General features: G+C 40.5%; 1 protein-coding gene across 1 annotated transcript in view; it reads right to left on the bottom strand.

Annotated features, from left to right (window-relative positions):
• The window catches only part of REV1 (REV1 DNA directed polymerase), a 390,819-nt gene that overhangs the window by 29,255 nt on the left and 346,617 nt on the right, over positions 1 to 14,947 (bottom strand). The window contains 1 exon segment of the mRNA XM_053707683.1: positions 10,875 to 11,022. Within this exon segment, the coding sequence (XP_053563658.1) occupies positions 10,875 to 11,022 (148 nt within the window).

The following is a 14,947-nucleotide window of genomic DNA, read 5'->3' as shown; positions in this document are numbered from 1 at the left end:
AATGTGTGAGAACAGCAAATGGATCTCAGTTACGTCTGCTAAGATCATAGAAAAAACGCAGGCAGATTCTTCTTCCAAATACTGCCTGAGAAAAACAGCACACTCCGGTGCCATTTAAAAATAACAAACTTTTGATTGAAGAATAAACTAAGTATAAATCACCACAGACTCTCACGACCTCCTATCTATGTTGAGGCTTGCAAGAGAATGACTGAATATGGCAGTTAGGGGAGGAGCTATATAGCAGCTTTGCTGTAGGTGGACTCTTGCAACTTCCTGTTGGAAGGAGAATATATTCCATAAGTAATGGATTGATCCGTGGACTGGATTCACTTAACAAGAGAAACCAGACCCGCTCAGTAGAGCAAGGAGCGGCGGTCTGAGAAATCCTCCTTTATAATAAAATATGAGCTGCAATATTATGTTAAATAAAGTTAGCGCTAAGATAATGTTATATAATTCTGCACTATGTGCAGAATTATATAACATTATTTGTAGGTTTACTGCCCCTTTAATATATTTTATACCTCTTTGTTCATTAATCATATAAACACAAGAATATAAAAGGTAAAAACTGTATTAAACAAGAAAAAGGTGTAATTATAAGAAGGCACAGGATATCATCCTCTTCTACACCCTTACTGCCTATATAATATTCCTGGTCATTTAAACAACTCCTGGAGTGGCAGTTTAAATCCTTAAAGGAATGTTACACAGTAAATACACATTAGACATAATAATGTATTCAAAGATTGCCCTTAGAATAATATGTAGATGTGCTTTTTACAATATATTATTTGTATAAATATTGAAAACATACATGTAAAGGCTTGTTTTCTATAAAGTAGCAGGCGCCCTGTTTGAAACTAAACTTCTATTTATGTCTTTTTGTGCAAACAAGGCTGTGCAGAAACCTTTATAAGATAATCTTTATGTTCCACACAGTCTTATGTGGACAGTCTCTCTTATTGCTTGTTTCACATATATCCCTAATTGTCTTCAAAGGGAGAAAGAGATAAGAGGCAAATTAAGTTAAAACATGGCAGCACCCCTAACTTTATAGAAACTCAGTGGAATTTAGAAAACCAACAATTTTTGGTTAAATTACAAGAAAAGGGGACGAAATAAATAAATTATATTTCTTCTTTTAACGAATAATAGCATAACTAAACCTGTTGTATTACAATCTCATATTGTTTAATATCTCTTTAAATTAAATGAGAATCTGATAACCATTCTACACATCTGATTACAGATTCAACTAATTCACTTAGCAATAGTTCTTATTGCTAAAACTGCAGCCTTGTGCAAAAGAAAACCTGTAGACCTAAGACCAGTCAGCTTGTTGTGGGTAATATGGGTCACCTATTAGTTGGGTATGTGCAAGTACAAATCCTGAATAAATATTTTGAAGCAGGAGTGCAAAGCTTTATTGAAGAAGCCAATAATAAGCGTAAATTTTGACCTTTAGAGAGATCCTGCAAAGGCCATTGTCAAAGCTAGCTTGAAGAAAATCCAGGATTTGAAGAATGGAAAGTGACTCCCATAAAGAACACAAAATGGAATTCCAAGTGTTCAAACTAAGCTTATAACTTAAAATAGCATTTACACCAAGATGTGTGCAAGTGTATTCTGCAACAATGTGTATCCAAAAGAAATGTAGCATTTTCTTCCCCTTCTGTTCTTGAGAGTAACCTACTGTATTTTTGCTTCCTCTCCTTATAACAGAATTTATGTTTACCTGATAAATTACTTTCTCCAACGGTGTGTCCGGTCCACGGCGTCATCCTTACTTGTGGGATATTCTCTTCCCCAACAGGAAATGGCAAAGAGCCCAGCAAAGCTGGTCACATGATCCCTCCTAGGCTCCGCCTACCCCAGTCATTCGACCGACGTTAAGGAGAATATTTGCATAGGAGAAACCATATGATACCGTGGTGACTGTAGTTAAAGAAAATAAATTATCAGACCTGATTAAAAAACCAGGGCGGGCCGTGGACCGGACACACCGTTGGAGAAAGTAATTTATCAGGTAAACATAAATTCTGTTTTCTCCCAACATAGGTGTGTCCGGTCCACGGCGTCATCCTTACTTGTGGGAACCAATACCAAAGCTTTAGGACACGGATGATGGGAGGGAGCAAATCAGGTCACCTAGATGGAAGGCACCACGGCTTGCAAAACCTTTCTCCCAAAAATAGCCTCAGAAGAAGCAAAAGTATCAAACTTGTAAAATTTGGTAAAAGTGTGCAGTGAAGACCAAGTCGCTGCCCTACATATCTGATCAACAGAAGCCTCGTTCTTGAAGGCCCATGTGGAAGCCACAGCCCTAGTGGAATGAGCTGTGATTCTTTCGGGAGGCTGCCGTCCGGCAGTCTCGTAAGCCAATCTGATGATGCTTTTAATCCAAAAAGAAGAGAGAGGTAGAAGTTGCTTTTTGACCTCTCCTTTTACCGGAATAAACAACAAACAAGGAACATGTTTGTCTAAAATCCTTTGTAGCATCTAAATAGAATTTTAGAGCGGCGAACAACATCCAAATTGTGCAACAACGTTCCTTCTTCGAAACTGGTTTCGGACACAGAGAAGTACGATAATCTCCGGTTAATGTTTTTGTTAGAAACAACTTTTGGAAGAAAACCAGGGTTTAGTACGTAAAACCACCTTTATCTGCATGGAACACCAGATAAGGAGGAGAACACTGCAGAGCAGATAATTCTGAAACTCTTCTAGCAGAAGAAATTGCCACCAAAAACAAAACTTTCCAAGATAATAACTTAATATCAACGAATGTAAGGGTTCAAACGGAACCCCCTGAAGAACTGAAAGAACTAAGTTGAGACTCCAAGGAGGAGTCAAAGGTTTGTAAACAGGCTTGATCCTACCAGAGCCTGACAAAGGCTTGACATCTGGCACAGCTGCCAGCTTTTTGTGAAGTAACGACCGACAAGGCAGGAAATCTGTCCTTCAGGGAACTGCAGATAATCCTTTTTCCAATCCTTCTTGAAGGAAGGAGTAGAATCTTAAGGAATCTTAACCTTGTCCGCAAGGGAATCCTTTAGATCACACCAACAGATATGATTTTTTCCAAATTTTGTGGTAATTTTTCTAGTTAAGCTTTCTGGCTCTGACAAGAGTATCAATAACAGATGCGAGAGAACCCTCGCTTCGATATAGATCAAGCGTTCAATCTCCTGAATGCAGTCAGCTGGATGTGAGACCAGATCGGATTTCGAAAACGGACCCTTGAACAAGAAGGTCTCGTCTCAAATGTGTATGCTTCCATGGTGAGCCGATGACATATTCACCAGATCTGCATACCAAGTCCTGCGTGGCCACGCAGGAGCTATCAAGATCACCGACGCCCTCTCCTGATTGATCCTGGCTACCAGCCTGGGGATGAGAGGAAACGGCGGGGAATACATAAGCTAGTTTGAAGGTCCAAGGTGCTACTAGTGCATCTACTAGAGTCGCCTTGGGATCCCTGGATCTGGGACCCGTAGCAAGGAACTTTGAAGTTCTGACGAGAGGCCATCAGATCCATGTCTGGAATGCCCCACAGTTGAGTGATTTGGGCAAAGATTTCCGGATGGAGTTCCCACTCCCCCGGATGCAATGTCTGACGACTCAGAAAACTCCGCTTCCCAATTTTCCACTCCTGGGATGTGGATTGCAGACAGGTGGCAGGAGTGAGTCTCCGCCCATGAATGATTTTGGTCACTTCTTCCATCGCCAGGGAACTCCTTGTTCCCCCCCTGATGGTTGATGTACGCAACAGTCGTCATGTTGTCTGATTGAAAACCGTATGAACTTGGCCCTCGCTAGCTGAGGCCAAGCCTGAGAGCATTGAAATCGCCTCCTCAGTTCCAGAATATTATCGGTAGAAGAGATTCTTCCCGAGACCAAAGACCCTGAGCTTTCAGGGATCCCCAGACCGCGCCCCAGCCCATCAGACTGGCGTCGGTCGTGACAATGACCCACTCTGGTCTGCGGAAGGTCATCCTTGTGACAGGTTGTCAGAGGGACAGCCACCAACGGAGTGAGTCTCTGGTCCTCTGATTTACTTGTATCTTCGGAGACAAGTCTGTATAGTCCCCATTCCACTGACTGAGCATGCACAGTTGTAATGGTCTTAGATGAATGCGCGCAAAAGGAACTATGTCCATTGCCGCTACCATCAAACCTATCACTTCCATGCACTGCGCTATGGAAGGAAGAGGAACGGAATGAAGTATCCGACAAGAGTTTAGAAGTTTTGTTTTTCTGGCCCTCTGTCAGAAAAATCCCTCATTTCTAAGGAGGTCTATTATTGTTCCCAAGAAGGGAACCCTTGTCGACGGAGATAGAGAACTCTTTTCCACGTTCACTTTCCATCCGTGAGATCTGAGAAAGGCCAGGACGATGTCCGTGTGAGCCTTTGCTTGAGGAAGGGACGACGCTTGAATCAGAATGTCGTCCAAGTAAGGTACTACAGCAATGCCCCTTGGTCTTAGCACCGCTAGAAGGGACCCTAGTACCTTTGTGAAAATCCTTGGAGCAGTGGCTAATCCGAAAGGAAGCGCCACGAACTGGTAATGCTTGTCCAGGAATGCGAACCTTAGGAACCGATGATGTTCCTTGTGGATAGGAATATGTAGATACGCATCCTTTAGATCCACCGTGGTCATGAATTGACCTTCCTGGATGGAAGGAAGAATTGTTCGAATGGTTTCCATTTTGAACGATGGAACCTTGAGAAACTTGTTTAAGATCTTCAGATCTAAGATTGGTCTGAACGTTCCCTCTTTTTTGGGAACTATGAACAGATTGGAGTAGAACCCCATCCCTTGTTCTCCTAATGGAACAGGATGAATCACTCCCATTTTTAACAGGTCTTCTACACAACTGTAAGAATGCCTGTCTTTTTATGTGGTCTGAAGACAACTGAGACCTGTGGAACCTCCCCCTTGGGGGAAGTCCCTTGAATTCCAGAAGATAACCTTGGGAGACTATTTCTAGTGCCCAAGGATCCAGAACATCTCTTGCCCAAGCCTGAGCGAAAGAGAGAGAGTCTGCCCCCCACCAGATCCGGTCCCGGATCGGGGGCCAACATTTCATGCTGTCTTGGTAGCAGTGGCAGGTTTCTTGGCCTGCTTTCCCTTGTTCCAGCCTTGCATTGGTCTCCAAGCTTGCTTGGCTTGAGAAGTATTACCCTCTTGCTTAGAGGACGTAGCACTTTGGGCTGGTCCGTTTCTACGAAGGGACGAAAATTAGGTTTATTTTTGGCCTTGAAAGGCCGATCCTGAGGAAGGGGCGTGGCCCTTACCCCCAGTGATATCAGAGATAATCTCTTTCAAGTCAGGAACAAACAGCGTTTTCCCCTTGAAAGGAATGTTAAGTAGCTTGTTCTTGGAAGACGCATCAGCTGACCAAGATTTCAACCAAAGCGCTCTGCGCGCCACAATAGCAAACCCAGAATTCTTAGCCGCTAACCTAGCCAATTGCAAAGTGGCGTCTAGGGTGAAAGAATTAGCCAATTTGAGAGCACTGATTCTGTCCATAATCTCCTCATAAGGAGGAGAATCACTATCGACCGCCTTTACTAGCTCATCGAACCAGAAACACGCGGCTGTAGTGACAGGGACATGCATGAAATTGGTTGTAGAAGGTAACCTGCTGAACAAACATCTTTTTAAGTAAACCTTCTAATTTTTTATCCATAGGATCTTTGAAAGCACAACTATCTTCTATGGGTATAGTGGTGCGTTTGTTTAAAGTGGAACCGCTCCCTCGACCTTGGGGACTGTCTGCCATAAGTCCTTTCTGGGGTCGACCATAGGAAACAATTTTTTAAATATGGGGGGAGGGACGAAAGGTATACCGGGCCTTCCCATTCTTTATTTACAATGTCCGCCCACCCGCTTGGGTATAGGAAAAGCTTCTGGGAGCCCCGGGACCTCTAGGAACTTGTCCATTTTACATAGTTTCTCTGGGATGACCAAATTCTCACAATCATCCAGAGTGGATAATACCTCCTTAAGCAGAGCACGGAGATGTTCCAACTTAAATTTAAATGTAATCACATCGGGTTCAGCTTGTTGAGAAATTTTCCCTGAATCTGAAATTTCTCCCTCAGACAAAACCTCCCTGGCCCCATCAGACTGGTGTAGGGGCCTTTCAGAACCATTATCATCAGCGTCGTCATGCTCTTCAGTATCTAAAACAGAGCAGTCGCGCTTACGCTGATAAGTGGCATTTTGGCTAAAATGTTTTTGATAGAATTATCCATTACAGCCGTTAATTGTTGCATAGTAAGGAGTATTGGCGCGCTAGATGTACTAGGGGCCTCCTGAGTGGGCAAGACCTCGTGTAGACGAAGGAGGGAATGATGCAGTACCATGCTTACTCCCCTCACTTGAGGAATCATCTTGGGCATCATTGTCATTGTCACATAAATCACATTTATTTAAATGAGAAGGAACTCTGGCTTCCCCACATTCAGAACACAGTCTATCTGGTAGTTCAGACATGTTAAACAGGCATAAACTTGATAACAAAGTACAAAAAACGTTTTAAAATAAAACCGTTACTGTCACTTTAAATTTTAAACTGAACACACTTTATTACTGCAATTGCGAAAAAATATGAAGGAATTGTTCAAAATTCACCAAAATTTCACCACAGTGTCTTAAAGCCTTAAAAGTATTGCACACCAAATTTGGAAGCTTTAACCCTTAAAATAACGGGAACCGGAGCCGTTTTTTAACTTTACCCCCCTTTACCAGTCCCTGGTATCTGCTTTGCTGAGACCCAACCAAGGCCCAAAGGGGAATACGATACCAAATGACGCCTTCAGAAGTCCTTTTCTATGTATCAGAGCTCCTCACACATGCGACTGCATGTCATGCCTCTCAAAAACAAGTGCGCAACACCGGCGCGAAAATGAGGCTCTGCCTATGAATTGGGAAAGCCCCTAAAGAGAAAGGTGTCTAAAACAGTGCCTGCCGATATAATCTTATCAAAATACCCAGATTAAATGATTCCTCAAGGCTAAATATGTGTAATATATGAATCGATTTAGCCCAGAAAAAGTCTACAGTCTTAATAAGCCCTTGTGAAGACCCTTATTTACTATCTTAATAAACATGGCTTACCGGATCCCATAGGGAAAATGACAGCTTCCAGCATTACATCGTCTTGTTAGAATGTGTCATACCTCAAGCAGCAAGAGACTGCTCACTGTTCCCCCAACTGAAGTTAATTCCTCTCAACAGTCCTGTGTGGAACAGCCATGGATTTTAGTAACGGTTGCTAAATCATTTTCCTCATACAAACAGAAATCTTCATCTCTTTTCTGTTTCAGAGTAAATAGTACATACCAGCACTATTTTAAAATAACAAACTCTTGATTGAATAATAAAAACTACAGTTAAACACTAAAAAAACTCTAAGCCATCTCCGTGGAGATGTTGCCTGTACAACGGCAAAGAGAATGACTGGGGTAGGCGGAGCCTAGGAGGGATCATGTGACCAGCTTTGCTGGGCTCTTTGCCATTTCCTGTTGGGGAAGAGAATATCCCACAAGTAAGGATGACGCCGTGGACCGGACACACCTATGTTGGAGAAATATATGTCCCACTCATCACTATTCTTCTTCCACAAAATCCACCTGAGTTGGGTGGGTATCCTTAGGGTCTACATTAACCCCATAACGGCATTGCGTCTTACAGGGTACGTCTTGCACAAACTGGTCTTTAAAGACCAGCGACGTCCCTGTACGACGTTTGGGGGTTTAAAGCGGCTGGAATCGATCTGATCGCTTTGAGACGCTTTCCGGTTATTACAGTGATGCCCTCGATATCGAGGCATCCTTGCAATAACATTTTTTCCCCATCCGATGCAGAGAGAGCCACTCTGTGGGCCCTCTCTGCACCGGGCATCAGATGGCCGCAAATCGTTGGTGGGTGGGAGCCAACGTGGGAGGCGGGTGGGCGGCCATCGATGGATGACTGAAGAGTGAGGGGCGGGGTTGTCAGGGGCGTGCATGGACAAGCACGCGTGCGTGCACGGGGGGCGGTGGGCAATGCACGGGGGAGGGAGCGGGTGGGAACCGCTACACTACAGAAAAATGTGGATCAATAAGTGGGAGAAAGGGGGGGGGGGCGGCAACATAAATGATCATTCTAAGGGATCTGGGAGGGGGGTGGGGTTGGTCTATGGGGGGAAGCTACACTAACAGAAAAAAAAAAAAAAAAAATTTTTTATTCTAACCGCGGTACTGCAGACCAGTACCCAAGATGGCTCCCAGTAAGGTAGAGGGGGAGGGTTAGAGAGCTGTTTGGAGGGAACCCTACACAGCAGCATATGTAAATATGCTATAAAAATGTTTTTAAAAAAATTAAATATACCTTTTATTTTAGTACTGGCAGACTTCTGCCAGTACTTAAGATTGGCTGGGGACCAATAGTGGACATGCGGGGATGGGAAGAGAGCTGTTTGGGAGGGATCACGGGGGTGTGATGTGTCATGTGGGAGGCTGATCTCTACGCTAAAGCTAAAATTAACCCTGCAAGCTCCCTACAAGATGACCTAATTAACCCCTGCACTGCTGGCATAATAAATGTGTGGTGCGCAGCGGCATTTAGCGGCCTTATAATTACCAAAAAGCAACGCCCAAAGCCATATATGTCTGCTATTTCTGAACAAAGGGGATCCCAGAGAAGCATTACAATCATTTATGCCATACTTGCAAAAGTTGTTTGTAAATAATTTCAGTGAGAAACCTAAATTGTGAAAAATTTTAGTTTTTTTTTAATTTGATCGCATTTAGCGGTGAAATGGTAGCATGAAATATACCAAGATGGGCCCTAGATCAATACTTGGGGTTGTCTACTACACTACACTAAAGCTAAAATTAACCCTAGATGCTCCCTACATGCTCCCTAATTAACCCCTTCACTGCTGGGGCATAATACACGTGTGATGCGCAGTGGCATTTAGCGGCCTTCTAATTACCAAAAAGCAACGCCAAAGTCCTATATTTCTGCTATTTTTGAACAAAGGGGATCCCAGAGAAGCATTTACAACCATTTATGCCATAATTGCACAAGTTGTTTGTAAATAATTTCAGTGAGAAACCTAAAGTTTGTGAAAATATTTGTGAAAAAGTGAACAATTTTTTTTATTTGATGCATTTGGTGGTGAAATGGTGGCATGAAATATACCAAAATGGGACCTAGATCAATACTTTGGGATGTCTTCTAAAAAAAGATATATATATACAAGAAGGGATATTCAGGGATTCCTGAAAGATATCAGTGTTCCAATGTAACTAGCGCTAATTTAAAAAAAAAAGTGGTTTGGAAATAGCAAAGTGCTACTTGTATTTATTGCCCTATACCTTGCAAAAAAAGCAAAGAACATGTAAACATTGGGTATTTCTAAACTTAGGACAAAATTTAGAAACTATTTAGTATGGGTGTTTTTTGGTGGTTGTAGATATGTAACAGATTTTGGGGGTCAAAGTTAGAAAAAGTTTTTTTTTTCATTTTTTCCTCATATTTTATCATTTTTTTATAGTAAATGATAAGATATGATGAAAATAATGGTATCTTTAGAAAGTCCATTTAATGGCAAGAAAAACTGTATATAATATGTGTGGGTACAGTAAATGAGTTAGGGTGAAAATTACAGCAAAAATATAAAAATAGCCTTGGTCCTTCAGAGAAAGAAATTGAAAAATGGCCTTGTCCTTAAGGGGTTAAAGCAAGGGATTGAAGAGACCTAGATGTTGCCTACATTTTCTTTCACCTTACTTTATGCTCTTTCTTGTGTCTACTTAAAGGGACATAACACTTTTTCTTTCATAATGCAGATAGAGCATGCAATTTTAAGCAATTATCCAATTTACTTCTATTATCAAATTTTCTTCTTTTTCTTATTTTTCTTTGTTGAAACGCAGGGACGTAAGCTCAGGAGTTTGCACGTGTCTGCAATACTATATGGCAGCAGTTTTGCAACATTGTTATTCATAAGCAAAAGCACTAGATGGCAGCACTATTTCCTGTCATTTAGTGCTTCAGGCATGTGCACGCTACATACCTACGTAACATGAGAATGAAGCAAAATTGAAACTGAAGTAAATTGGAAACTTTTTAAAAAAAATGCATTCTCTATCTGAATAATGAAAGAAAAATGTTGGGTTTTATGTCCCTTTAACAGACAGGAAACATTATTGCTATGTTTGTTGTTTCTGTGCTGAGACCATTTGTATGTCACTTACCTATTCTATAGACTGACTTTAGCTAATCTATACCTCTTACTCATGTTTAACAACCTCAAGGTGCCTATGCATGTGACATATGACAATTACTTGCATTGTTCATTTTGTTTGCTGTATTTCAAACTATTCAGTCGTCTCTAAGCTTTACATAGAAAGAAGGAATAGAAAGGAAAGAAAAGGAAGAGAGAGAGGAGCGAGAGAGAAGAGCGAGAGAGTAGAGCGAGAGAGAGGAGCGAGAGAGAAGAGCGAGAGAGTAGAGCGAGAGAGAAGAGCGAGAGAGAAGAGCGAGAGAGAAGAGCGAGAGAGAAGAGCGAGAGAGAAGAGCGAGAGAGAAGAGCGAGAGAGAAGAGCGAGAGAGAAGAGAAGAGAGAAGAGAGAGAAAAGGAAAATGAATGCATCCTTTCATTATATTTAATTCAAAATTATGCCACAGAGTGATGCAAATTTGCAAAGCATGATTTTGTATTAAGCTTACAGTGTTTTGAATTATGTACACATAAACTGAACAAGGTTCATACAATTGATTTATATTTGTATACATAGGCAGCAACTTCTCTTTATCGGTTTGTATGTTTTATGCAGATTAAATAATATTGCTATTGGTGACACATACCAGATATTGTGGTAATCCACTCTTTTAGTAATGTCTTCACATCATTAAATTCAATAGCACCAGCCAGATTAGGAGGTTTTGGTTTAAAAGAATTGCACCCTTGAATCAGTGGCCCAGAAACATTAGATGTAGAAGGACCTAACTCAACCTAAAAAATAAAATATGATTAATTTGTTAAAAAGATTCAGTAAAATGCATTTCCTGACAAACAATTTCTTCACACTGTTAGCAGAGACATATTCAGCACTAATGGGAGATTATTGATACCTGAATAGCAACTCTACAGAATTGTTTGGAAAAGATTTGATTAATTTAGTAAATAAAAGCTTTATGGAAGGAATGTTTAAACTGATGGTAAATTCAACAGAATAACTTTGCACTATAATATATATTGAACTAATAAATATAACTTGAGAGAGTCTCATTATAATTATTATTATATTTCACCTAATAATTAACTAAACAATATATTTATTTATTTTTACACAGTGTCCTGTTCCCTGGTCACGTGTGTGTTAAAGTGAAGGTTAATTTACCTTGTTTGCAATCAACAGTAATAATCTTTTGCAATAAATAATATGTTTCATTCATCATTTTTTTTTATGTATCTGTAAAAAAAGTTATCGCCGTAATAAATATTTTTTTTTCCTCTCCTAATTCAGCCCATTATATTTCTTTTTTTTAATTTCCTGGTCACATTTTTTACATACCCAATTGAAAATCTGGCCTTTAGGCGGCAGTCAAACATCTTATTCTGCACATGCCCAATATTTTTTTAGTCAGTATTAGGTTTGGAGCGCGCTCCCGTTTCGTGCATGCACATTCGATTCTTAGGGGGAAAAAAATCATAGCGTCATCTGCTTTCACGGACCGCTCTGTAACTGAGAAGCGCATTGCTTTACTTGACAAATAACATAGTACTGAATGAATACATTAGTGTTATTCATTGAGTACTATGTTTCTAGTGAGATTAACACATGCGCATTGGATATTGACGCAAAGCGCATGCGCAGTAGACTGGCCATTGTGAACACGCATTGTAGATACGTATACAGCGGGTGGGACCGCTCTATACATCACCGAACAGAAAGATAGGAAGTAGAGGATGGAAGGAGTTTGCAAGGAACAAAAGATAATGAATAAAAGTTTAATTATTTAAATAAATTTATAATATAGAGTTAGCGATCATACTAATATTATTATAGTGGATGCATTGATGAATTCGAAACATATTAACTTTACCTTCACTTTAAATTATTAATATTCATACCTTGACAGGCATATGGTACAGTCTATAGTGACAGATGACAGGTTTTCAATGACAGACTCTCCATTGCTGTCTGTGTCATAAGCATGCTATGCAGTCATTTAGTAAAAAATAACACAGTCTCTTATCTGTAGCTGGCTGCCACTGTCCTGTCAGCTCTCTGTGCAAATAGTTTCTCTCAAGTGTTATGGTGACTTCCTTCTTCAACTACACACACTTTACTTCCTATTAGCAGTCCTACACCAAACTCCTTCCCACCTGCATCTATAAAGTCCCTGCTACAACTCCTTCCCACTTCCAATCAGCACACCACATATCCTCCCTGAAGAAACATGTCTCAATTATCATGCCAGACTCCCATGCAAATATCTGTGTCCATGTAGTTTTGAGTCTGGGCATTATATCTTCTTTGTACAAAAGAGCCATGGGCTGCAGCTGAGATGCGTATCTTCTAGTGAGACGACCATTGGCCATGCTAATCTCATAAGTGAAAGATCTCAAAACCTTGGAAATCACTGCAGGAGACCAACGGGCAGGCCCTCTATACATCTGCATCCATACTAGTTCCTAGACACGGTATGCGTGAGAACTCTTTCCCTGCTTCATCTTCTCCTGCAGTTAAGGACTCAATTTTACTCTTGTGAGATGCCTGTTTGACCCTCCATATCCGGTTGCAATAAGTCTAACTTGGTCCTGAGTGATCTGCCAAACATCACAACTGCTGGTTGCTGGCCGGTGGTTATGGTCCCTATTGCAACAAGATTTACTGTAGTTGTTGAGGCAAGTTTTTGCAGTTTGTCACAGAGCTCATTAAAAATCCTTTCAGTGTCTGATCAAATAATTCAGCTAGGCCATTGTTAGCCAGATTTTAAGGAGCTGTATGAAGGTGTTGGATACCTTCAGCCATAACAAAGCTGTGAAATTTCTGAGCCAACGACTGAGGTCCATTGTCAGTTTCCAGTGTTTTAGACGGTCTGAAAGTATTAAACACTCTCCAGGGCATCAATGTTGGCATCTGTTGTAGTATGGGACATTAGCATCACTTCTGGCCGCACAAAATGTGCGTCAAACAATTACCACAAATATCTGGCCATTCACTGGTCCCACAAAGTCAATATAGATTTTTTTCCATGGTTTAAGAGGCCAAGATCAGGGATGTACTGCACCCTTAGAACATCATCCCTGTGCATGTGCACATACGAATCAGGCTGCCATGTAGTTGCTGACATCCACATCCAGATATGACAACAACACATGAACCCTGGCATTCTGTTTCATTCTGACTATGCCTGGATGACCTTTGTGCAAAATTTGTAATTTGGCTTCTGTAAGGCCAGTGGACCAATCACCCTCTCTCCCTATGGTAAACACCACTCTTTAACTGTCAGTTCAAGATTCCTGGAGTGATCAGGTTGGAGATGTGGGGATACTTAAGATGGCTAGCCATGTTGAACATAAGAAAGGACCTCCTGAATGTTTGTATTTTTACTGGTCTCTTAAGCCAATTTCAACAGCTGTACCCATGGTGCTAAAGTATATAGAAAGTGGTGAATGTCCACCACGAAGGTCCCTGATAGAGGTACAGGAAGGTGTAAATATGTATCTGAATTTGCATGTTTCTCATGGGGCCTGAGGCTGGTTTCATCCCTTAACTGTACTTAAGATATCATCAAACTTCCTCTGCAAGTCCTGTACCTAAGTTGAAACAACATGTAAGGCCTTTAAGGTGTGGCAAGCATTATACTTTAAAGGTACAGTATACTGTAAAATAGTTTTTCCCTTAATGTGTTTCCAATGATTTGTTATACCAGCTTCAGAATATAAAATGTATGAGAAATCACACCTTTATATTTATTATTTAGTATGTGAAATAGCTGAGTTTGATCTTTGAGACCACAACCCATCAAAATAGACTGAGCTTCCAGGGAAATCTGATCTTCTTATTTTATCACTTTCTGTACATACAAATGCTCCCTTATATCTGTCTGTATACCAAATCTCAATACTTAGAGAGACCTATTGTAAAATAAAATAAAAATTACTTATGCAAATTTTTTTACACAGCTTTTCTACAGCCAATACTTAATAATAGAGCCTTTCATTATAGGTATGGATACCACTGACAAAATCAGCTATTTTAAAAATATAAAGTAGCTATTTGAAAACAATTTAATACACTCTAGTAGGTAAAATGGATCCTTTGTAACATATTAAAGGAGAGAAAAATGTATGGTAAACTATCCCTTTAAGTCAGGCATTCCCAACTAATGGATACAGTCTATCAAATTGGGGAGGAACCCCACACTTCATAATATATAAGGTTAGCTTTACTGAACGTCCATTTAGCTGTACTTTTACCTGTACACTGCCTCGAGGGGATAATAATTCTTTTAAATAGGCTGACAGACATTTTCACAGGAAATGCAGTTTTAACCAGTTTTAAGCCAATCTTGCTCAGTAATCACAGAGAAAACAACTCCCAGGTCCATGGTTATATCCTACCCTCAATCTTCACTGGGACAGTAATGGCTGAATAACTTGAATATAACTTGCACATTTTTTAAGTTTGAATATATATTTGGTTGTCTGAGTCTTGTATCTGAACTTGATATGTCTCCTTCAGAGACAAATTTAGCAGACTTCCCTTCATGCCTCTTTCCACTCCTACATACTCTTTGATTATGTCATTTTTTTCCACAGGAGAGACAAACTGCTTTGCGGAATTTACATAAGTGAGAGTCATGTGATGTTAATTCATACTGATAACATCAATTTTGGTGCTCTCCTTACACCAGCATTTTACTGA

The sequence above is a fragment of the Bombina bombina genome, chromosome 3 (genome assembly GCF_027579735.1).
Source record: "Bombina bombina isolate aBomBom1 chromosome 3, aBomBom1.pri, whole genome shotgun sequence".
Taxonomy (NCBI): domain Eukaryota; kingdom Metazoa; phylum Chordata; class Amphibia; order Anura; family Bombinatoridae; genus Bombina; species Bombina bombina.
Note: the sequence above shows the minus strand (reverse complement) of the source record. Positions and strands in the feature narration are given on the sequence as shown.